Consider the following 27,035-nt stretch of genomic DNA (forward strand, 5'->3'; position numbering starts at 1 on the left):
TTGGTGGGGAAAAAAACAGTTGAAAGACTGGTTTATGCCGACAGCCTGAAATGTTTACGTACAACAGATAATTTAATTCCATAATTTAATTGCCCATAATTAAGGGTGCATATAACAAACAAATGCGTATTATACGCGAAAAATAGGTCTGTGTACATTGATCAATTGGAAGGGGTGCCAATTGGGATTGTTCACTAGCCAATATATTAGCAAATATCGCCGTGGGAGCTTATTATGTCAAATACCGTATTGACATTAAATTATTTTCTATGCCCGATTTGACCCATGCTAGTTGAATTGTAAGAGGCGACTGATGGGATCGAGTGGGCTGGCTAGATTAAGGCAAGTACTTGCAATTCGTGTGTACAGTCCAATGTATTTAACACTTACAACAAAATGCTGAATACTTTCTGATGAGAAAATATTCAGCGTTGTATTCTGTTTTAATTTTTTTTTATATATCCTGCAGTGTTGTTTCATGTTCCAACCATGTTGATTTTGTGCAACACGTGCACTACAGTCACACCGCTTTACGGTGGAAGAGAAGCTTATGATATGTGGAAGCTAGCCAGTTATAAAACTTGGACCAACTGTAGGGCTGGCTGGCAGGCGGGCAAGACAAAGTGTAGATTTGAAAGTTTTACATGGCATTCACTTACGAAAGACAGCAATGGATAACCTTATTTTCGGTTTTCTTTTGTGTTTCACAGGAAAATATTTTTGATTCCTGACTGTTGTTGCATGCATGCATGGATATGGTGCTGACAAACCAAGGACTCTGAGATTTGAACTAACAATCAGAAGATAGTGGCACGGCTAAGGGAGACAACTCCGTACCCAAGATGTCAATAAAAGACAAACATGACAGTACATGATAAGTATGTTTTATACATGTATATACAGAATAAGTACCCATGATATTATCAACAGGGAAACCATACAAATGACGGATATTTACATCAACACTCCATCCACAGATCAGTTGTGGTAATAAAGGGGCATTATAACCTGGTGTCCATTTTCGTTTATGTGTAGTTGTTGTTAACTGACACCCTTAGTATCACACTGGCTTTCAGATCTTTTTTCACACACAATTATGTGACAAACTTAACAGACGATGGCTATGGAATAAAATACAACAAAAAGTAAATGTAAAAGATTCAGAACAAATCAAGATAATGTAATTACTGTATTCAACGTAATAAGCACCCAGGGTGCTCTCAAAATTAGAAATAGGGGGCTCTTATTAGAATATAATTTTGTTGAAAGATTGTAAATTTCAAGATTTATACTGTCAGCCTGAAATGATACAAAAGAAAAGTCTGTGCGTATTATACACGACAGATAAATTTTTCCAGAATTTAATTGCCCGTAATTAAGGATGACTATAACACAAATGCGTATTATACACACTATACAAGTTTTGTGTACATTGATCAATAGGAAGGATGCTTATTGGGATTGCTCACTAGCCAATATATTAGCAAATATCGCTGTGGGCGCTTATTAGAGCGGGGCGCTTATTATGTCGAATACGGTACAAAAACAGAAAATGGAGTGATTAGTGAAAGCTCAGAATATCCCTGATCCACATCACAAGAAAATGGCACCTCCAAATTTAATTATGGCAATATTTACACTTTAAACACACAAGTTATTCCCTGATAATGGATTTTTAAAAATTCACTAGAATTTGTTGCAATATCTATAAAAATAATAGCTTGTTACATGCCACTGTCAAATGTTTTATGAAAATGAAATGAGACTTAAAATAAGCCACTACTGTTGGCATACTGATCCCTCGTGGTGGACCTCAGTCGTTCTGTACTGCATTGGCTGATGTCGGGGGGCTGGATTCCGAGGTTGCATTGCTGGTTTCCTTGGCGACGGGATAAAAATCATTTCCTGGCATGGATAGTTTGAACACCCATTTGTTGACGTCTTCCTCCGCTTTGTGGGAGTTGAGATAGGTGTTACAGGAAATCTCATATTCTTGGCCCATGGTGGTTCTGTTGAAAAAGTTGCCGATGTTATAAAACAATATGTATTTTGTTGCCTCTTTCAAAATCAGCTTTCAAAATAACTTTGAAAGAAGTCTTTCTGAAATCTGGTCACATTTAAGGATGACATACATAATTAAACATTAAAAAGGGGAACAGCGCTTCCCAACACTTCTGCTTGCAAATGCTTTGTAACAGGAACTAAGACAAGTCACAGGAGTATTATAGGATACACTTTCAGTAAGTTCATGAACAATTTCTTTGATGAAGTATGTATACAGGCCTACCAATAAAAACCAGCAGAGAGCAACCAAACTATGGAATATGTACACACTTTGGATAGAAACAGCCATACAAATTACAAACAAGACAAAATCCCCTTTAAGTGTGCATCTTAATGATTAAAACCTGAGACATTGAACCAAACACCGTAAATCTTGCAGACTGCAACAAACTGAGTTTGCATGCATTTGGTTTGTTGTGCTCTCCATTGAAAAATATACATCCAGATTCAAAGTGTGACCAAGGTTGAGATAGTAAAGGCCTTAGACATGGGAGAGTAACATGTGACCAAGGGCTGAGATAGTAAAATGTGACCAAGGGCTGAGATAGTAAAATGTGACCAAAGGGCTGAGATAGTAAAATGTGACCAAAGGGCTGAGATAGTAAAATGTGACCAAGGGCTGAGATAGTAAAATGTGACCAAGGGCTGAGATGTTAAAGGGGCACTGACCTAATGCAATTCCCCGGGACTGGTTGTTGCCTTTGTTATTGTTTTTTCCCAGTGAGTACCCGGATGTATAGCAGAAATCTAGACTAGTTCGCGACCTCTGCTGCGCCATTCGTAAGCACATTAGTCACTTTTATGGGTAGTAATAAGGGCGTATGGTCACATTGATGAAAAAAATGAAATACAGTTTTCGAGATAATAAGGAAATGTTGGTATCTTTGTTGGTAGCATCGGTAATGGTGACGAAGTTTTCATAAGTCACTTGCTTGGTAATTTTGCGATTTTCGTTTACACTATTTTGACTTGCAACAGAAAAGTACATATTTCACCTTAGCATTGCTTTTTTTATAGTGTGTATTTTTTTTACTGTCAAATGTGTAACAAATTTATTAAACGTCTAAATATTCAGTTATTTTACAAAGTGACTGAAAAACATTTCCATCTGTATTATTATGATAACGAATTCCAAACATTTTGATGTTTAATGTCATCACCAAGAGACTGAAAATGTTACGTTGAGAAAAGTACATTTCTATGTTGTTTGGCTTCTAATCCTACATAATAATCTGTTGTGATGTTTGTAGGCCCTTTTGATCGTCTTAATCAATCTGGACAGATTTTTTAGTCAAAATGACTGAAATATTTACACATTTTATAAATTGCCTGAGAGAATCACATTTTACAAATTGACGGTAATATATACACGCCTACAAAGGAAAAGACCTGTGAAAACAACGTCTATCACGCATTGAAGAATTTCCCAACCAAGACGTAGAGAAACAAGAACGAATCGGTTCAAATGAAGGAAAACAAAATGCAAATATCATAATTACAACCTACCAAATTTATGTGTATAAATTTTAGGCAGCGTCCTTGTTCGAGGAATGTTTCCGTGAATATCCACACAAAGGAACAATATCCCACTCGTCTGCAGATGTACAAAGAAACTTATTCGATGTCACGTGTCTCAGTAACAATCAAATATTTTAAAAGATATATGTCGTTTCGGGATATTATAACCCGTGTTCGTTTCTCAACTGATCACTTGGATTGTTTCAGGTGTTTTGCATAGGTGTCAAGTCTCAATGGTCGGCTGAGAAAGCCCGCGTGACAACTATTTTCATAACGTTCACGGTTCCTAAAAAATCCATTGAGTGATGGATAACAATGATCAATCAATCAACGTATTAACAGTTAACCCTTTAAACAAAGTATGTTGTTTTTACATCGGCACTTCACGCCATGATATGAGTGTATTCCCTTTGTTTTAGTAAACCTAGACATGTAAACACTCACTCTTGACATATCCACTGTGCAAGATAACAGTGATTAATCAATCAACGTATTTTCTGTTAATCCTTTGATGACTAGGAATGATCCGTTGATTTACAAAAAAAAGTAAATCAACTGATCATTCATCTCCTCCTGGGCTGCCACGGGCATATTACATAACACACATTTCACCTCACTTCAAACCTGGATTTAGATTGAATAATTACCCCAGACACAATAAATGCCAAATGGGAACCTTTGTCAGGTAATCTAAGTGGTGCTACCACTAATTGTACCTGTAATAAATTCATTAACTAAGCATCAAGTGAATGACGACAAATACACAAGTGTAGGGTTATACGAGAAAACGTGGATGACAACAAGGGAGTAGTAATCGTATTATCGACGCAAGCCCAAATCCGAAAATGCTTTCACTGCATGGATACTTTTTTTAGTATTAAACTATAACCATCTGGGGTATTTCCAAATGACGACATCCGATGAGCTCCGCTGTTCTTTTTGTCTGTTTGTTTAGGCTGAAGAAATTAATTAACATGCGCCCTTTGTCGAAATCTTTATAGATCACAGTTAACCAATCAATGTTTATGCAAAAACGCGTAAAACAAATATTGCCTCCAGCCTCAAAGGTTATTTAGCTGTCCTTGCAGACGGTAGCCCAGTCTCTGGTCACGCTCAGTTGCGTTGCGTATCATCCGGGTACTCATGGGAAAAAAAACAATAACAAAGGCAACAACCAGTCCGGAGAATTGCGTTAGATCAGTGCCCCTTTAAATATGACCAAGGTCTGGGATAGTAAAATGTGACCAAGGTCTGGGATAGTAAAATGTGACCAAGGTCTGGGATAGTAAAATGTGATCAAGGGCTGAGATAGTAAAATGTGATCAAAGGGCTGAGAGAGTAAAATGTGATCAAGGGCTGAGATAGTAAAATGTGATCAAAGGGCTGAGATAGTAAAATGTGATCAAGGGCTGAGATAGTAAAATGTGATCAAGGGCTGAGATAGTAAAATGTGACCAATCTCTGAGATAGTAAAATGTGACCAATCTCTGAGATAGTAAAATGTGACCAGGGGCTGAGATAGTAAAGTGTGACCAGGGACTGAGAGAATAAAATGTGACCAATCTCTGAGATAGTAAAATGTGATCAAGGGCTGAGATAGTAAAATGTGATCAAGGGCTGAGATAGTAAAGTGTTGCCAAGGGCTGAGATAGTAAAATGTGACCAGGGGGCTGAGATAGTAAAATGTGATCAAGTGCTGAGATAGTAAAGTGTTGCCAAGGGCTGAGATGGTAAAATGTGATCAAGGGCTGAGATGGTAAAATGTGATCAAGGGCTGAGATAGTAAAGTGTTGCCAAGGGCTGAGATAGTAAAATGTGATCAAGTGCTGAGATAGTAAAATGTGATCAAGGGCTGAGATAGTAAAGTGTTGCCAAGGGCTGAGATGGTAAAATGTGATCAAGGGCTGAGATAGTAAAATGTGACCAATCTCTGAGATAGTAAAATGTGACCAATCTCTGAGATAGTAAAATGTGACCAATATCTGAGATAGTAAAATGTGACCAAGGGCTGAGATAGTAAAATGTGACCAATCTCTGAGATAGTAAAATGTGACCAATCTCTGAGATAGTAAAATGTGACCAATCTCTGAGATAGTAAAGTGTGATCAAGGGCTGAGATAGTAAAATGTGACCAATCTCTGAGATAGTAAAATGTGATCAAGGGCTGAGATAGTAAAATGTGACCAATCTCTGAGATAGTAAAATGTGACCAATCTCTGAGATAGTAAAATGTGATCAAGGGCTGAGATAGTAAAATGTGACCAATCTCTGAGATAGTAAAATTTGATCAAGGGCTGAGAGAGTAAAATGTGTGACCAGTAGGAGTCAAAAGACAACAAACAAGCAGAATCTCTTGATGACATCTACAACATAATAATTGAAATAATGTCACATCTATATGACAGGCAGGATGCTATCTGACAATTGGATTACACATTTCAGCAATTCAGACAATCTAGCAAACACTAGAAACCTGTCATGTTTTTATTGTTGGTTTAGTACACCAACGTCGATGGTGTTACCTCAAAAGGAAGGCCTGCTCGACAGCCAGGTTCTGATTCGTCTTACAGTGGGTGATGATCACTTGTTCATTTGCCTGCAACACAAGTATTGCTATCAAACATCACACCATAAGGAACTGGTGTTTACCAATGCTCTATTCATTTGTTTGTTTGTTTGTTTAATGCCGCACTCAGCAATATTCAAGCTATATGATGGCAGTCTGTAAATAATCGAGTCTGGACCAGACAATCCAGTTATTGACATCATGAGCATCAATGACCACAAATTTACAAAGGTCTGCAATATCAGAACATTCCGAAAATGGGTCACAAATAATTATGAATGTAACAATCATCAGTAAAGTTCAATATTTAAATATTCGTAGTCTTGACTAGTTAAAAAAAGGGCCTATAACACAAAAATTTTCAAAATGAAACTGTTAAATAACCCTCCAAAGATATATGTTTTAATTTCATTGCAACTGTTTGCATATTTGCACTCAGCCAAGTAATTTCGTGAAAATCAGTGTGACAAGTCTTTTCTTGAAAATCAGTGTGACACGTCATGTCTTGGAAATCAGTGTGACATATCATGTCTTGGAAATCAGTGTGACACGTCATGTCTTGGAAATCAGTGAGACACGTCATGTCTTGGAAATCAGTGTGACACGTCATGTCTTGGAAATCAGTGTGACACGTCATGTCTTGGAAATCAACATGCCATCTCAGCATCTATGTACTTAGGAGATAAAGAAAACTGTGTTTTCACATTTGTGGTAGTTATTCATTATTCGATGCCTGTCAATTACATTTTGAAACAACAGCATTAATGACTTTGCTCAAGAAATTTATCAAGAAAAGTATTCAAGCGCAGTGAAAAATCTGAAAGATTTCTGGGATCGAGTATTTTACAACATTTTTAAAACATATATTCTAAAATAAGGTATACATACAATTATATACTGAATATTATCAAACAGAATAATTTAGCATCATATACTCGCTGGTCCCCCACAAGTAATAATACAGCACCTAAATAATAGGGGCAAGTAATAGACAAAGGCTATGAGAGTTACCTCCCTTTAACCAGTAAAATCTCAACATTCTTTTCTATACCAGTCATAAACAATTAGTATTCAAGTAACGTCTCCTTGATTTGTGCAATTTGTTGTTGCATATAAGATATCTATTTCCCCTTGAAATTATTAGATGACCTTAGAATTTGTTACAAATGGCAGTGTTAATTGGATAAGAGCCTGCAACAGTGCTTTTAATATTAATCATGTAAAAAAAAATATATGCTTTCATTTTGAACAAAATTCAAGGCCACAATAACTTAATAACCCCGGTATGACAAGATTCCATGTCGTAAATAGAACATGGGTCTTCGGCATGACGAGCGAACACTTAACCACAAGGCTACCCGACCGCCCGACAATGGCGTCATGAAGCATGAATGTGTGATAGAACTATGTGTATGGTGTATGTCATCAAGTAAAGAAACACAGGAACACACACACCAGTGGTCTTCATCGGTAGATACTCGTGGACAATAAAATCATTTTTACACAGGGTGTTTGGTAGTGAGACAGGCCTGGATTAAAATGAAAAATAAATAATTTCATATATTCTGACCTTAAATGAACCACAATAATACTAATTATTATAACCAATATTTTATACACTGTTTATACATTCAATACTCACAGGAACAGGTGCCCCTTCAAACTCCATCCTGACCCTTGGATCCCGACACTTGACCTGCCACTGCGTGAGGTAGGAGGCCTCGGACACTAGAGATACGACTTGGTGTCGAGACTTCTTTGCGCTTTTCCTGAATGACACCTGGTCACTGTGGAGCAGCAGCTGAAAGTGACGAGTCGGCATTAAGAACAGACGCAACGTGGCATTTTATGTGACCTCTCATCTTTCATCAATTTAGAACAGTACATTAAAAGATCACTAGCAGTCAAGACGGACTGGCATTTTTGTTTGTTTTGAATGACGAAGTCAACCAGAAGTGGATTGCATTTTGTTGACTGAATAACTGTGGAGCAGCAGCTGAAAGTGACGAGTCGGCATTAAGAACAGATGCAACGTGGCATTTTATGTGACCTCTCATCTTTCATCAATTTAGAACAGTACATTAAAAGATCACTAGCACTCAAGACAGACTGGCATTTTTGTTTGTTTTGAATGGTGACATCAACCAGAAGTGGATTGCGTTTTGTTGACTGTATTATTGTGTTGAGCTGTGGACACCCCTGGAGTTAGAAACATGATATAGCATGGTCACTACAATAAAACGATAATCATCAGGGGTATTTCAAAATATTGGCATGGTTGATAACTATTCAGGTACAACATCCCAGATACCTTGCACCGGTCTGGTAAGGTATGCACTATTTTTTTGCCCGAATCACTTGCCTTGTTATGGTTTATCACTTGTCATTTTTATTTAATTCATAATTATTCCAGGGGGCTTAGGGAGTTTGCATTCTCACCCACAGTCATGCTTTTAATAGATTATTTGTAGGCAGGAAAACCATTCACAGACACTAATATCATCTCATATGTCTGACATAATCATCGTCATTCACAAATCTTTGAATACTGCTTTATTCATTTTGAGGCTTAAGCCTAATACCAATTCATTTTTCTAATATTTTTAGCTTCAGGAACATATTATTCACAGGATTGAAATTTAATATTTAAGGAGAACCTTTGTTAAATTCATGGCAGTCATCCTTATAGCATGAGACCAAAATGCACTAGTTTTAATTCACTACACTATGAAAAGCACAATGATGAATGCCACTGTGTGACAAACCTTTCAGCTTACTAGTCTGTGTGAGGTCAGGTGCTCTACCGACTAAGGCTATCACAATAGCAGGAACAAGAGTGATGTCCCTTGGTTTAGCACAAGGAAATTGTGCAGTACTGTTTGAAGAAAAACCCAGACTGTCTGAATTCTTATTTTTGCATTACTTTGACACTTTTTCACTAAATTCACTAAACTCACATTCCCTGCCTCATCGACAGTAGACAGGTGGAAAGCTTGACCATAAGACAGTGGCTGACCATCTGCGGAACCGTCCACACTGAAACAATAGATACACAAACAACACTTTAATACGCTCATGACCAAATGCCTTTACTTGATAACATCCTATGATTACCAGTGTTTGAAACTCAGCATGAAAGTCAAGGAGTCCGTTTTATAACCCAAACATTGAATGTTAAAGATGAAGTGTGTCCCTAGATACAACTACCACAGGAAAACCCAAGGACCCAAGGACCCTAGGACCCCCCTAATTTCAAACAATGATTACAATTAAAAATTACAAATTTGCAAAATTTACAATAAATTGTATTTTCATAAATTCACACCTTACATTTCACTTTCTTTCTCGATTCTTGTGTGGAAACAATCCCAAAACATGTTTCCAGCTTTAAAAAAAACGCACCCCTCACATCCCAGCCATTTCCATGGCGACCATTACCAACAATGGGCTGTGCCCTGGCTTGTTTCCCGCTCAATGCGAGCATGTGACGTCCCACGCTTAGTCAAACTCTTTCAAATCATACAGGCTTATATACCTTTGATGCAGGGATGGCTGGGCATTTAGTGTGCAAGATAGAATGAGTATTTATTTATTTTTATTTACTTTTCCTGTCTCACACTGTGCACTTATCCCACGATTGGTATTATGGGGCACAGGTACCCAAGCCTGCTATCAAAGGCCTCCACCGTGAGATGTACATGAGGAAGCCAGTTCTAAACTATTCGTAAAAACGAAATACTCATCTATGGGCTGTTTGTATAAAACCCCTGTGTGCTTTTCAGAATAATTATCATGAGGTTGGGTCACCCATGTCTTTGCATAGGACATCTTTCCTCGATCACAAACTACCGCGTGGTATGGAACTATGATGATATTGCTGAGTGCGGCATTAAACAACAACTAATCAATCAATGAAATGTGACAGGATTATAAACTATGACATCTTCCCGAGGCAAGGGAGTTAACTAACTTTAAAAGTCCAGTTTCCACCCTTGCCGAATTGGGCTGGAATTACTGGGCTCGATCGTAGTGACACCAGTGGCTATTGCCAATTATGTCCCTTCTAAGCCTATGGACCAATCCCTTGCGTTTGCTTCATACAAAATGGTGGTGCTCAGTCAGGACGATCTGATCAATAATCAAGATCTATATTGTGATAAAACGGGTCTTACATCGCGAAATGCATCAAATCACGTGAGCACCTTGATTAAATACATAAAAAGATTTGGAAAATATCTGCTGACAGCGAGTTGGCGGTGCACCTGCTTTGCAAATCCTGCAATCGATCGAAATCTGCACGACAGTCTACGAGCCGGATTTTGACTTCGGTGTGCGATTTTGATTGGACTATGCATAGACTCGTTAGTCCAGACAAAATGTAACTCCATAATACCAGCCTAGTTCGGCAAGGGTGGAAACTGGACTTTTATAGTCAGTTTACTCTCTTGCCTCGGGAAGATGAAACTATGACAGATCTGTGTCTAATTCATCACAGAAATGAACAACCCCATCACATTCCACATCATGCCTGACGGCAGATCCACAAACCAATCCTTAAAAGACAGCATTGCTCTAGATGCAAAATATGCACATAATGCTTGAAACTCTTGCATCAGTGCCACCATAAGCTAGTCTTACCTCTTAATGACGAACACAGATCGCAGGACCGGCTCCAAGTTCCTGGTACCAGATATATCTGTGGAACTGGCAGCCAGTGCACACTGGTCCCGGGGATTCACACCGGACGAGTATTTGGTTCTGTCTGCCGCCTCCTGGCATGTCAACATCACAACATCTCCAAAGTGGACACACCCATCACGAGATACGCTCAGGTCCCTCTGAAATTATTTTTCACAATAATATAAGAATGTAATCTAAAATGCACACAATTAGTAACAATAGTTTATATTTTGCCTCCTGGGGTTGGGCGTTGTTATCCATAAACCTTTGTCTACAACTTCTAAGAAATGCCTATCAAACCGTTCAAGTTCAACTTAATGCATATTGTCAATGTGAATAAAGCACTTTTCTACCTCCAGTTAGGGTAAGTTCCTAAAATCGTCTCCTGATAATTAGTGAGTGAGTATTGTTTTAAGCCGCTTTTAGCAATACTCAAGCAATATCACAGCGTGGGACACCAGAAATCACACATTGTACCAATGTTGTTGACAAGAGAACGCTTTAACCACTACGCTACCTGACCACCCCTTCCTGATAATTAATTGACTTAGCAGTGTTTTTCAGGTGTAAATACATACCGTATTCGACGTAATAAGCGCCCAGCTCTGATAAGCGCAAACGGCGATATTTGCTAATATATTGGCTAGTGAACAATCTCAATTAGCACCTCTTCCGATCAATGAACACAAGACTTACTTATTTGTGTATAATACACACTCGTGTGTTATATGCACCCTTAATTATGAGCAATTAAATCCTGGAAAAATATATGTCGTATATAAACATTTCAGGTTGTCAGCATAAACCACGATATTTACGAACTTTCAACTCTGTTTTTTCACCAAAATAATATTCCAATAGGAGCCCCCTATTTCTAATTTTGAGAGCGCCCTGGGCACTTATTACGTCGAATACGGTAATCTTTGTGTTGTTATTAGTAAGCCACATGGTAGGCATGATCAGTGGATTTATGTTTTTATACTAAAATAACTGATATTGCTTGAATATTGCTAAAAGCGGTGTAAAGCTTCACTCACTCACTCGACCTGAGTGTTTTGCACTGACCTTCTGCAGTAGTGTTGCTCCCAGACTGTGAGACTGCTGGATCAGGAGCTGTCCCTTCTGCTTCCTCTCCAGGAAGTCCTTCAGGGTGTCCTGAAACATCACCATCAGAGAGATGAAAACCTGAAGTGATGCAGGTCGCTGATTTGTGGCAGTTAGAGGTGTAACGATATGGTACGTATCCCAATACTATTGGAGCGATACAATTCATACTCTGATACAGTACTTATATTTCATAAGTTGATATTCTTTCTTTTTGCAGGAGCATCACAACACTGAATCATTTGTATTTTTCAATTCAGGGATGGATCAAAGATGGTGTATTATAGGGCAGAAACATATAGGCTAGAGGGCACTGCATGCTGTAGCCAGCCAGGGGGGGGGGGGGGGGGGGGAAGCAGTTGCCCCCCTAGATTTTTTATAGAAAACAGTTTTATTTGAATCAAGTTGGGGACAAGTTATACTTGTACAAATATTTGCACCCCTGTCAAAAAAAGTTAACTACGGCCTTGCACTGTGAATGTTAAGCTATTAATGGCCAAACAGGATATACTGGAGAATATGCATAAGGTGGTTGTTGAACAGTCTAAGTTGTTATTCATATGTTTTTACACGCACATAACGTGTAATGTAATGTATCTTATATATCATGATTCGATGTATTGTATCATGGGTCTTGTATTGGGATACAATACTGTATTGTTGTATCGTTACACCACTACAGGCCAGAGAGATTTTTGACTTTGGTGGTGGCATGTTGTCTCGTGTACATCGCAAGGTGACAAATCAGGCACAGTTAAGCAACATTGGTTATGTAGAGCAGGTGGATGGGTACACCATGTTCGACACTCTTGATTCCTGAGAATTTCTGGGTCTTTGGCCTGCCCCACAATGAAACTACCTGTAGTGTCAACTTAGGCAAATAACTTTGTTCAAAATGTGCCTCTGTACATCCAGCAGTGAATGGGTACCTGGTAGTACGAGATGGTAATGTATGAATGTAAACATTCTGGCACTTCATAAGGCACTTGGTTCGGTACTCCCCAGGGAGCTGAGAATGAAATTGAAGGGCACACTGTTCTGGAATATTGATGATTGCATTTCAGTAAACCTACACTAACCCCCATCCCCAGTGGTTCTCACAATCTCAAATTGTATTTTGTATTTTCATTGGGTATGGACTCTCTTTTAAAGGTACAAGTCATCCAGTTGATTAGGTATGAGTGGCCACTGGGTACAGTTATCCAACATTTGGATATGATCCCTTAAAAAAAGTTTGGGTACGGATTGTCCAGTACCCATTTTTATTGATAAATGTGTAACCATTTTTCAAATACTTAAATGTGAGTTAGAATTAAGAAGAAAATGATAACATAAGAAACTGCAATAACAAATTTAAGGCTTTTTTTAAAGGCCGAGTTGGTACACATGCATTATACCTCACAAATACCCGCAATGTTTGTTTGATGCTACTAATAAAGTTTCACGCAACAACATCACTATTTGAAAAGTTGGGCAATAGAGCCAAAAATGTGCCGAAAAAATGACACAGCTTGCATTTGTATGATGCATAAACGTCGAAAACTGGACACCAACATAAAAAAAGTACTTGAGGCGTGCAGCAACCTCATCAGTGACATCTGTTGGAGCCACATTTCAGTGAACACATTGTATTTTGTATCTGCTTTGGTAACAAAACATAACATTTATATACCTTATGAAAGAGTTTCATTTAAGCCGTTTAGTTGGGACAAAGACACTAGGGCTGTGACGAGTAACTTGGGTACCCGGGTCGGGTGGGTACTAAGTAGGACCCGGGTAACAACATGACTACCCAGACACGTGGTTAGTCACGTGATATATTGTTTAATGACAAAGAATATCTAGAACTCTATGGTTAAACTAAAAGTCACAAATGTTCCCATTTCTTTCGGGCTTTGCACCCATTCCTTCTGATTTTTCATATGGTTGATTAAAGATATAACTTAATTCAACTTCAGTGTATGAATGACCAGATTGTTTAATACGTGTATCTAAATATGTTCTTGGCAGGGCTATGCTAAAAATGTTCCCAATCAGACATTTTGAGACATCTCCTGAGACCTACAGTGGGTACCCGGGTAGGGTCGGTTAAAGGGGGTTGGGTACCCGGGTAGTAAATTTGGACTCGTCCCAGCCCTAAAAGACACCCAAGCCCCCTGTTATTTTCGTGAGGCAACAAAAATGGCATCTGAAAAACTTGGCAGAAGGTGTCAAAAATGCTGCATTCTTGCCGGCCAAGCCATGCCCATTAGCCTACGTACACTGACATACAACAGGAACTGAATTTGTACCCATTTTCCAGCATTTTTACAGAATAGGTTTGACAATCCTCATCAATTTTGACAATAACAAAGAAATGAACGCATGAAAATTGCCTATGCCATTCTGGAAGGTAATGTGTTTTCGTAGCTGGACTATCCCCATATTACTTTTAGTAGTTTCGAGACTAAATACCAAAGCAATGCAGAATAGGCCCATTGTCTTGTCTGGCTTTACGAGTGCAGCTGCCTAAGCCATTTCAATAATCTCATGCTTCGTATCTACCAAACACAAATGTTTAATTCTTACCTCCTCGAGTTGTATGTCTTCATTCCAATTGCCAACTCTGACGGACGGGTTGTATGTCCTCACATTCATGATGATACTACTGCAAGCACTTTTCCCGAAGTGGCTGGTGATGCTTGAGAAGTTTACCTTGGCAACATGACAGGACCGCGGTCAATACACAGAATTGTTAAAACAATTATGAATTTTAAGACATGTTATATTTGGACAATTTGGGGTAATAATAAAATGCTATGACAATAAACGCCGAATAAACGTCAAAACTTAATTTTAATTTTAACTTTGCGCGACCAAATATATTTTATCCAATCAAAATAGAGCATTATGACTTGTTGGAAATGTAATGTAAAATGTTTTAATATGTTAAAATTAACGTTATAGTGCAAACGATTTTGTTATGTGTTAACGAGGTCAAGCTTGTTTAATTTTCCATTTTTGTTATTATTTATATTTATCATCTCGTAAAATCTCGTTTGACAACTACGTCAACTCTGTTTCTCGATCGGCCATTTTGGAGTGGGCTCTGTTGAAAACAGACACATAAAACTCTACTTTTCTTTATTTATTGACATCATACGACAAACATGACAAGTCTAACACAGAGAAACGTTGGACTTAAACAAAGAAAACCAGCGAGCCAAGGGGCAGAAGCTAATGATGCACAAGATAATTATGACCAGAGAGAGGAAATGGAGGATCACGACTCGAAAGAAACGCGACTGACGCTAATGGAAGAAGTCTTATTGCTTGGATTGAAGGACAGAGAGGTATAACCATAATTAGCGAATGACAATAAGCTTAGAATGGGAGGACATCAACTGTTTATATATATATATGTTTGTTTTCAAGTTTTCCCCAATTATGTTATTGTCTTGTGGAGGTTCCCTGACTGACGTCAGTGTGACAAACTGACAACCTGTCACCACTGGTCAGTCTTTTGGACATAAGGCAAGGTTTGAACAATGAATTAGACTGGGAATAGCTGATTGTAGCACACAACTCGTCGGTTTATGCTTTATTTCCTGATTTGGGGTCTGTTTTTCTCTCTCCAATTTTTGTGGATTTGTTGACAGTTACCCAGGACATATCGACAGATTACTAGAACGGTGTTTCTAACACTGTCATTTCACTTGTGATAATATTGCTGATGCAGTGTAAAACACACTCACTCACTTGTAATAATGTGTGAAATAAGCAGACATGCCCAGTAACAGACAATCAAAGTTTCAATAATTTCATGTAATCTGATAAACAACAAGGCAATTTCTGTGTCATCTAAATTAGCATGATTTATGAATCCGGGCTTCAAAGTTTGTTTTTTTTAGGTGCATGATATGGCTTCAAACATATTTTTTCCCAGGTAGCCACTGGTAAATCAGTAAATGAAGCCAATATTGTAGGTAGCCAGAAACAAATGAAATTCTCTTTTAAAAGCATTTTAATCAAATACCTTGCAGCTTTTATAATACTTGGAATTGTATAGTAGTCACACATACTTTATTAGCCAAAATTTTGTTTTATTTTCTTTCCACAGCCACCAGTTTTGATTTACTTTCGAATGTCACCGACATGGCCATTTTGTACATGTGTGTATTTTCATCCAATCGGCTTGGAATTATGTCAACCATCGCCATTATTAGTTCCAAAGTTATTGTCATCAATCATCATCGTTTTCACTCACCAACATTATGTGTTTGCGAACGTTTTTTTGCAGTGCAAAATTGGAAAAATCTTGGCCATGATCATGATGATGTCAAGTAAACATGGTAAAGCATGTCAGAAGTTCGTAAACTCTGTGCAGTGCACACTAAAGGTGCACAGTATTACCAGTATATCTGTAAATTAAGGTTCATTCTTTCTACGATACATATCGCAATGTCATTGTTGAATGCTCAGTATATCGGGTGATTTCAAAATAGAGATTTTTGTCATGTTTTTTTTATGTTATACACTTGCCAAATACCTTTGAAATGTTTATGTAATTCCAAAATGCAAGTTCTCCTGGAGTTCGTCTGTGGCAGTGGTGTGATGCCAAGTCATCACTTCCCCAGAACATACATCCAGGCATATTTATGGAATGAGTAAACATTGCCACCCGTAGAACCAATGTAAGCATGTTAAGTGATTTGTTTTCTGTGAGACTGAAAATATAGTTACCATGGTGAACCTTGCTTATATTGTTATAATCGTGATAAAACAAAATTGCTGCCGATATACAAAATAATATCATGATCATGGGTAAACAAATGTATGATTTATACATAAACAATGTCTGAATATTATCAATTATTTTGGGGCAATGACATATCTCATTTTGTAAATACCACAAGAACACCAGGTCACCAGGTTAATTGGTGCATTGTATTATGCCTTTTTTAACAGTTTTTATTTTGATAAGACTGCACTTCATCAGTTGCAGCACTGTCTTGCTAACTGATGATTGGACAAGTCTAGTGAACATAGCAACTTAGCAGATTTTAATACTTTCTGGCATGCTCAATCACAAATGCTTGCCCAAAATCAAATTTCAGAAACAGAAATAGCGTTAAACATGTAAAACGGACAATAAAGATTTATAGGATATATTGTCATCAAAATCTGGGTTTCCCATTTGTTTTTGAACAAAATGATAGTGGCCTGCCCATTTCCATGTCTGATTTTTTAATTGCATCACATGATGATGATTACAGGGCTTTTCTGTCTGCTCTTTTATGTGATTGCCATGTCCACAACGTGTGCCAAGAATTATTAACAATATAGAAGGTGCCTTCACTTGTCTACTAAAGGGATTAATCCTTGAGAGGCTTTATTTGTGATGTAATCTCAAATCTCCAAGGACAGCAGGTACCCAAACAGGATGTTAATCTTAAAAAAGTCACTTACAGAAATTTGATCATGTTAATTATTCACATGGTCAAGATCAAAGGTCGTTTCACACACTCAACATGCTCAACAGTGTATGCAATGTTTTTATTTTTGTAGGATTAACCATTTTAACCTGTTAACAGAAATAACCACACCACATCAGCCATCGAAAACATTTGTCGCACACTGCTGCACAACTTCACTGGTAGCTTTAGGCCATGTCCTCATATACGTTTGTTTTGGAAGCCCGATTACTGAGCATGTGATTTCATCATTCCTACTTCAGGTACTCTGATATATACATACGAGGGGTGTTCATTAAAGATTTCCCCTAAACCACTTAGGGTTATCATATTTGGTTGAAATTTCACATGTGTAATGATACATGTATCTATGGGTTATGTCTGAATTTGCAGCACCGAACTATTCATCTTACCACTTTTACAGGTGTTAAGATGGAGAAGGGTGTGACAATGGAGCCAGTAGAATACCGAGCAGTGATTATGTTTTTACATTTGAAAGGTCGCACACCAAAAGAAACTTTCGATGAAATGAAAGCAACTTATGGGGAAAATGTCCCATCATATGACATTGTTAAACACTGGCATCGCCAGTTCAATTGTGGTCAGACATCTGTGGAAACAGCTGCCATTCCTGGTCGCCCCCATTCGGCCATTGATGAGGACACTATCCATCAAGTGGAGACCGCAATTTTGGCAGACCGACATATAACTGTTCGCCAGTTAGCACAAGATGTCAACTCTTGGTGGTTCCTATGTGGAGAAAGACTAATACCTATGCCAAGTTTCATTCCACTAGGTCCATCGGAAGTGGGTCAGGGGAAATCCTTAATGAACACCCCTCATACTTTCAATGAATGTCAAGAAATTGTGTTACTGCGCCCTTGTTAGCATTCAAAATTAACATGCTATATTCATTATCATCATGACCCACATGGGGTCTAATAGTCAGGTTTGTTTATTATAAGCCTAAAATCATGTCAACTGGTCAAGAACATGTACAGGCCTGAATATGTGCTTTACTTCATTCTTATTATTTGGCATGTTTAGTAGAAACTGGTAATGGTGTTTTTTTACCAAGATTGGAATTATCAATAAACAACTGTATGTTATGATAATGATCATGATGATATCAGATTATTTATTTTTTTATTGGAAATCATATTCCCATATCAAGAGCCACTCCTAGGCTTGGAAACATACACAAGTGCTGCAGAAGTACAATCCCTCGCTCAAGAAATAGAATGATCACTGCATAACTGTTGCAGTAAGAGGAAAATGTATCATCATTGTGTTTATAACAATGGTCAGAGTTCAGTGCGACCACCTCTTGCTGCTTAGTGTTCCAGGAAGACATATTCAATAGACTGGTCTGTCTGTCTACTAGGGCTGTTACGATTCACTCGCGTATTCAGTGAATCGAACCGTAACCATTCATGAATTGAATTCGTTATTCATGGCCACTAGAATCGAATATTTATGAATATGCTATCATGTATTTTTACATACCCTGAACCTAAAAATATCCATAACAACATATTATATGCATAGATTGCTTTCAATGACAACACTCTAATAATATTTAATTTGATAGTATTGTTTTCACTGGTCATTGTCGCATTTGAGCAGATACTAGTACCTGGATACGTGCAGTATATAAATGTACAATTTATTAATAATTAACAAACCATGTCAAATAAATTATGATGTTATTGTTTCACTGAATATAATACATAAACTGCTGACTTGTTATTGTAATTGTGAATTAAAATTCGTATTTCTTACCCTATATTCGTGATATAAATCGTATTCGCCTCATAGTGTATTCGTTGCAGCCCTACTGTCTACATTTGTAGCGGAACTGATGTTAACTGTCATTCATTCTGTCATCATTTTCCATAGTTATTGCTGAAAATGTTTGTCTTATTGTTAAAGTCTGAGAATGCCATTTATTTCGGCTGTTTCAGGGCTATACCTCCTTCTGGAATGACTGTATATCATCTGGGCTGAGAGGATGCATCTTGATAGAGCTAGCACTGCGTGGGCGTTTGGAGCTGGAGAAGGCAGGAATGAGACGGCGAAGTCTGCTCAATCGCAAGGTCATCTGCAAGTCCGACACCCCTACTGGAGATGTCTTGTTAGATGAAGCTCTCAAGCACATCAAAGAAACGCAACCAGCAGAAACTGTCCAGAGTTGGATTGAATACCTCAGTGGTGTGTTATTTTGTGTTTTTGTTGGAAGTTGACCAGTCAGTGGTCGTGATTTGAAATAACGACAATGACTATGAACATAGTTGGTCACTGAGCCACCATAGAAAATATTAATGAGGTCCTTAAGTTTTACTCATATAGTATTTTGTAATCGGGTCCGCACGTTCTTTCATTCATAAAGTAAAGGCTAAGGATCCCCGTGACTTTCATTTCTTATTTCAAAAGCTGTTGTATTACTCATTTAGGCAAAGAGTTTGGCTTTCAAACTGCATGTATATTTCATTCATATTTTACAAGAACTAGCAGTTTGTGCCAGTGTTGTATTACAGCACATAGAATTTGATTAAAATAGCAAGCCTCAACACTGATACCTGATTCTGTGGAGAACTCTCCTACCGGGAGTTCCATGCGACCAGCATAGTACCTCTGCCTCAGACCAGCGCCATGTGACAATTCGTCACATCTTACACCGTCTATTTAAGATATTGCATATGTTTTTCATCTGTTTCATTTTGGACAAGTCTACATAATCAGATCAACATGTCATAGAATGGTTAACTTTCGTTGGGAAAATATCCTAAATCGTGAAAAACTATTTCCATTTGCGTAGTTATCCTATGTTTACATTGGTTGTACAGCTCCACACGGCTGTCATCAAAGCCCAATTGAGAGCTAGTGATACGGTCACTTTGATCTGTAAATATGTATTGTGATGCAACTCACTGTTGCAGTTGTAGTAGCATATTTTTCCGATTATGCAAAACAATATGTAAAGCGCCCCCAAATACTTGCATTAGTCCGTTCTATTCTGATTTCTGAAAAAGCGTGTTTGTTTTCAAACAAGAGAAAAGTCCAGTCAAGTGATACGCAAATTAGCCTGTGGCAGTGGTGTTATGCTAAGTCACCGCTACGCAGGAGTGTGTCTGTGGAGGTGTCCTTAGATCTTCAAACAGAGAGGGATCATTGGAGTAAAATATCTGATTTTAACAAGATTGGCCCTTCCAATATAACAAGTAAAATTGGCAGTCTCATCTTAAGTTGAAACATGATTGACATTGACCCAAACTGTTTCAAAATTACCTTTTTTTCTTCCTGCCGTAAACTCAGAAAAATGGCACACTCATAATACATGTTATATGTCTAGGCATCAAAGTGATGTGATTTAAGTATGTGGAAAAGCTGTTTAAGTGTACCTCTCACCATGCTCACAAAAAACATTGATGCACAAGGATTTGTGTGGAGCCACTATACCGGTAACCATATTAACTATGTATCACCAAAAACGTTTGTATGATATAGTCAGCATTTGTTTTGCAGCTACAAAACCTAAATTCTTTCCAATGAGACTAAACTAGTTTGTCTTCAAATAAGTATGTACCTTGCTAATGAGGTGAAATGTCTGTTGTGCTGAACTGGGTATACTGGTTGGTTTGTATGTATGTATGTATGGATGTATACATCTTTCTTCAATGGAAAAATAACTTGTTGCCATTTTCTCAATTCACATTCAGTGTTAATTCTAGTTTCCAAAACCAAACTTCTAGGAATGTCCATGAGAAAAAGTAGGGTCATTTTCAATAATGTGGTACTATTTTCAAAAAGAAGGTAAGGAAACCAAGACAGCCTATTTTCTTGTATAAACTATCTGTCCAAGAGGATTCTAGGCCATGGTGACATCAGAGCCTTCTTTTTTCGTTTTGGAAAAGAATTTTTTAAATGTTGTAAAACCTTCACCACCCATGATATGATATTGCAGTGGTAGACACTAATGTTTTTAGTCCGCTAGTCCTTATAATAACATATAGCAAAACCCTTAAAAAGGGCAAATTTCTACTAGGCCTTATGATACCTTAACTATTGGGCAGTTTCACAAGGACTACAGGACTAGTGCCAATTTCTAACGCTGTATTGTCTTACACAGCAAATAGAGAGCTTTGTTGCATGAGTTGTCTCCCTTAGACCATGAAGTGGGACTCTCCTTCCAACTCAATGGCCCTTTGCTACTCTCCCAGTATCATCGCTGCCACCAGTGTGCAAGCGGTCATTACAACAATCTTGAATTCTTTTCCCTCTAACCCCAAATGTAGTGACGTTTATATGTCTATATCTTTGGGAAAGTCTTTCTAGTGAATTGGGACATGGTTAACAACTGACTTATTATGTTTCCAGATGAATTTACATTTGTTTGTTTTATTAGATTGGTTCGAGATTGCAGAGTAACAGAAAAAACTCTCAACTTCTCTCTAGCACGCTCACAAAACTAATGACGAGATAGTTGAAATGAAATATTAATTAAATTGACAAACAAAATAAGTTAGTTTGGGAACAGTGTTCAGCGTCACGACAGTGATCACTTGTTTGTAAGCATAATGGTCAATGAGTTCAACCTAGTACAGTGGGTTAGCTTTTACTAGTGGCAGCTGTAGTATAGAGAGCTCGGTGAACAGGCGATCTTTGTGAGGAGCTTCGTGAATTGCTACAGCGTGAAGTGTTGTGTGAATTCCATGGTTCATTGTTTAACTTCTTTTTTTCAGGTGAAACCTGGAATCCTCTGAAACTGCGCTATCAATTGAGGAATGTACGAGAGCGTTTGGCCAAAAATCTGGTCGAGAAAGGTGTATGTTCCACTGAGAAACAGAATTTCCTGCTGTTTGACATGACCACACATCCACTTACCGACTCAACCGTCAAGCAGAAGCTCATCAAGCGAGTCCAAGATTCCGTTCTCAGTCGCTGGACCAATGATGCCCATCGAATGGACAAACGTGTATTATCTCTCATTTATCTTGCTCATGCTTCAGACGTTTTGGAAAATGCCTTCGCTCCCCTGTCAGATGATGATTATGAAGTGGCCATGAAACGCGTTCGAGAACTACTTGATCTGGACTTTGATGCGGAGAGCATGAAGGAAGGAACCAATGAGCTTTTGTGGGCTACCATATCTGCTGTCAGCAAGTGATTCTGGCTTGTGCTACTTCTGTGCTTTCAATGGATTTGGTGTCTTTTTCTACCTTCACATATAAATGACTTTGTGGAAAGTGAGGGACGTTTCATGTTTTAAGCCTTGAACTTCGACCAGTGATTTCAGGCTTGACAGAGAAATAAAATGGAAACACAAAGTCCCTCTGAATACATGGAACCAGGTCAGGATCTGTTCCCTTAGCAACTAAATCTGAGAGTAGAGATCCTGCCTGACCCGAAATTAATAAGAAACTGTGGGATATGTATATGATTGGGGACGTTTTAACTTCATTAAGTTTGCCAGCATGTCACAAAATGACATTAGTTCAGACTGATGTCATTCTGTTTGGGGTTCAGTAGATAGTCCTTGATGTACCCAACAGAGGGCCATTCACCTTCTGTGTTGATCTAGGTGGCGGAATATCAATATGTCATCTGATTTGGACAATCCCACAGTTTGTGATGAATGATTTAGGGGATATGACTGTCCATTGGTCCTTTTGTATATAGCCTACTTCTTCATTGTTTTTGTATCATAACATTCACCATGTTCACATGTATTCCTCTCCTGCCAACAGATCCTGTCCTATTTGTGAGATATTCTCGTTCAAGTCTGTGCATCTGGGTTTTCAGTTTGCGTCCATCATCACCAGTATTTTTACAGGCGTAGCTACCAGACTGTTTGGATTTTTGGACATATTTGTGATGACATGCAGGGGTAGACTACCAGGCTGGATGGCATAAACACAGCCCCCCCCCCCCCCCCAAATGTTCAAAGTCTTGTAGCAGTGTTGAATTTAAAGAGTCCTGGGGTGCTTGAGGTCTTTTGTGGTATTTGAATCTAGGGGCCCCATAAGTTTAATCATGTATGACAAGGACCCTTTGACTTTCATGCTTCATTGCAAACACTGGTAGGCTTAGATACCTTCATGGCTAGGATTGCTCCCAGACCGTGTATAATATATTTGTTAATCTGTCTCGATCCGAGTTCCATTTAAGAAGTGGTTGAGCAAAAACGTATGCACACAATATCCTTTATCATATGTACACTGAAGTGTAGTGTGACATGTGTCAATGTGTTTTGAAGAAATTCTCTGTCTATTAACAGTATACTCAGTCGCCATCATATATACCTGCACACTCTTGTGCCGAACACACACACACACACGTCACAATCATACACCTATATGCACACACACCATCACACACGTCACTATCAAGTACCCACTCATGTCGCCATCAGATACCCACATACACATCATCATATGCTTACACCTATACACAACAATGCACATGTTACCTTAATATACCTACACCTATACACATCCATGCACCCATCACCTTAATATGCCTACATCTACACACGTCGCCATCATATACTTATATGCACACACATCAACACACACACACAATCATCATATGCCTACACCTATACACATCCACACGCACACATCACCATCATATACCTACAGGTATACACATCCATGCACATGTCACCATCATATGCCACACACCAACCCCCATCACTGGTATATGCAGTCAATAACCGTGACATACACCTTGTTAACACACCCTGTCACAGTCATCCACACAACTACCATGACCACACTGAATACTTTCTCTTAGCTGGCAATGACTCATCATCAGTTGTAAGGCAAGGCAAAGCACATGAACTATATGTATATCCAATAATAATATAAAGAAATAGTAACAGAAGTAGTGTGGGTGATTGGTCCTCAATTTGACTATTTTCTGAGAACTAGACATTCCATTTATATTTGGTAGTATCAGCATGATCCGAACTATCTCTATGAACATGTTGAATAGTATTAATATTCAAGAAAGTTATCCATTTTCACTTGAAAAAAATGAGATGGTGATTATTAAAAGAAATTATGTACAGGATACATATGTTAAGACAAATGTAATATTTTGAAGGGAGATATCGCATTACAAATAACATCTTTTTATGTATGTTGTAGGAACTTCCAATGCCTGTTTTTATGCATCATTTCCTACAAATAATGGCATTTAATTACCATTCAGTGACACAACATTGCAAGGGATTTTGAATTCCTGTTGTTCTGGTTCTAGTTGTGATAATATAGTTAGTATATGATTTTATCCCATAGATGCCAGACTTGGAAGGTGTACCACAGTGTTGGTGTGATAGACTCTATCAGTTGTAAGTGTATAGAAAGTGTACAGATATTTTTCTTGACCAGCTCATTTCCTTATATCAATCTGTTTTGGTTTTGCCTATTTTATTGTGTACATTATTTTGTTATGTTTGATTCATACAAGACTTCACTTGACAACTTGAGAGGCAGTAGCCATGGTTACGTTGTCATGCATCAAGTGATATAATAAGTTTATCTCACGTTTTTGAGACTTTATGTAAAGTTGACACCAAGATGTTCACTGTTAACATTCATATGCTCTACCCCAAATGTATGTATGTTATTTTTTTTTGATGGAGTTCGATACAAAACATGGGAAAATGCGCATGGTCATGTGAAATGTTTTTAGTTGTTTTTCACAACCAGCAAGTAAAATTAACTGCTTCTGTGTTGTGAAGAAGTGATTTCTTGTTGGGGTTGTTTCAAACCATGGGGTTTAAATTGTGTTATGGAATAATATATAAAAAATATGTGTGTCTATTAGAGAGGGTTTTCATGTCCTTGATCAAAAGAAATGTAATGGTATGCGTACATGAAAGATGTTTCAATATGGTACAGAACAGGGACATATTGCACAGCACATCTAACCATGTTGTTTTGAAGCTCTTTCTGTACATTCACTACTGTATTCAGGAAGCTGCAGAGTACTTAAGTTCTGGTTAATTTTGTTGTCAAAAACTTAAAATATTAAGTACTGGTACTTGTATATGACTATCAGATTGAATATTTATGACCATCAAATTAAGTACTTATCGCTTTAATGGCCAATTAACTTGGAAAATGATGTATCAAACATAAAAAATATTGGTTCATGTGCCTGTAAAAGAGAGCATTTCTGTGCATAGGCATTAAACCCAGGCTGTCTGAATCACTGTTTCATAGAGCTGCAAAACCTCATGGTGTGATGTGTTTGACACCGGGTATTCTGATAAGTAGTTGCATCGTTTGATGACGAACATTTGAATCTGTGCTGATATTTTTACAAATGCATGTCATGTTGTGGTTTAAAGTATTAACAGTGGGAAAATTGGGTTTCAAAATGGTATCCATAATAAATGGATGTGATCATGTGTGGTTCAACACTATTATAGAAATACTGTCATCAATTCTCTTGGAATGTGCAAATGTCACAAGTGTGGATGACAATGTTATTTTCGCTTATTTAATGATTGTTGTCTTTGACAGCTGCTTAGAATGAATGGAATATGATATGACTCAATCCTTCAAATCTTTGGACAACCTGATCAAATTGTTGGATGTTATCAGTATGATTGATGATGATGTTACTTCCCAGGAAAAAAATTAGTGTCAGGTTTAGCTCGAGTTGTGCTACAGGCTTAAGTATGTTAGTAACTTTGTGTAATACAGTATTCATACAGATTATGTGATGCATTATTGGAAAATACAGCCTCAATCTTCCTCTGAAAGTAGCTGGAATAAAATCCGCAATAAATTTGGTCATATCTTATATTCCAAATTTTAAGATAAATACAGGTGTCAGAATCAGTATATGACATGGAGTTCTACAGATGTGTATCTTTCCATACTTTTCTCAGTGAGAGTGACCCAGATAGTCTCAGCACTAACAAAAAGTAGACTTAGTAGTCTTGATCGTATGACCTGCTTAGCCTGCACAAGGGGACTCCAGCACAGGTATTGTGTGCCAAGGTTTGTAGTTTTCATCACAAGCAGTGAACCATGATGTTGGCGTCGTACCTTGTCATTTCCCAGGGTGAAGCTACATGTAGTATTTTTTGCTGAAAGGTTTTACCACCGTTTGAGTGCTGATGCATGTCCATTGTGCATTTCCTTCAGCAGATGGCTTTTAGAAATACTAACATCTCATGTTATATATTTTGGTAGTTATGATATTCTGATAGAGCAACAGGATGGCTCTGTCCTATGTACGTGGTACATGATTACACATATGTGGTTTTTCATACTGCTTTTCGTGTTTGTGAAGGATTTGTTAATTTTAAGAAATACTGAAAATATGATGTTCTGTTATGCCTCTGTCAAAGTTTCTCAAGAATGGATTCACCACTGAATGTCTGCTGTGTAACATTTAGGTAGATACCTGTGTTGATGCATTCACACTGGTTTCGTGATTGTCACCACCTTTGTCATGAATGATGCTTTATTTCAACCAGAATTGGTATCTTTACAGCTGAAAGTGGGGCTAATGGTTAACAGTTAGTTTTGTGATATTTAGGTGCAATCATGGGGAAATATTCTATTTGTATATAGGTCATTGATACAGATTTGTTTACATGTATATCAATAAATTGACAAGATATGGTA

The 27,035-nt window shown here is 37.9% G+C and overlaps 2 protein-coding genes across 2 annotated transcripts; one reads left to right on the forward strand and one right to left on the reverse strand.

Annotated features, from left to right (window-relative positions):
* Positions 1 to 1,427: 1,427 nt before the first annotated feature.
* Positions 1,428 to 14,635, reverse strand: LOC124131527 (cilia- and flagella-associated protein 161-like). Its single transcript, XM_046494825.2, has 7 exons — positions 14,501 to 14,635; positions 11,894 to 11,983; positions 10,787 to 10,986; positions 9,106 to 9,184; positions 7,791 to 7,949; positions 6,105 to 6,178; positions 1,428 to 2,009 (listed from the first exon to the last, which is right to left on the reverse strand). The coding sequence occupies exons 1-7, from the start codon at positions 14,567 to 14,569 to the stop codon at positions 1,814 to 1,816; spliced, it is 867 nt and encodes a 288-aa protein (XP_046350781.2). The 5' UTR covers positions 14,570 to 14,635; the 3' UTR covers positions 1,428 to 1,813.
* Positions 14,636 to 14,987: 352 nt separating this feature from the next.
* LOC124131526 (Golgi phosphoprotein 3-like) lies at positions 14,988 to 27,035 on the forward strand. The gene is made up of 3 exons (XM_046494824.2): positions 14,988 to 15,264; positions 19,350 to 19,596; positions 22,128 to 27,035. Exons 1-3 carry the CDS (start codon positions 15,082 to 15,084, stop codon positions 22,550 to 22,552), a joined length of 855 nt encoding a protein of 284 aa, XP_046350780.1. The 5' UTR covers positions 14,988 to 15,081; the 3' UTR covers positions 22,553 to 27,035.

This window comes from Haliotis rufescens, unplaced genomic scaffold (genome assembly GCF_023055435.1).
Source record: "Haliotis rufescens isolate VD_foot unplaced genomic scaffold, xgHalRufe1.0.p SCAF_1, whole genome shotgun sequence".
In the NCBI taxonomy this organism is placed as follows: Eukaryota; Metazoa; Mollusca; class Gastropoda; order Lepetellida; family Haliotidae; genus Haliotis; species Haliotis rufescens.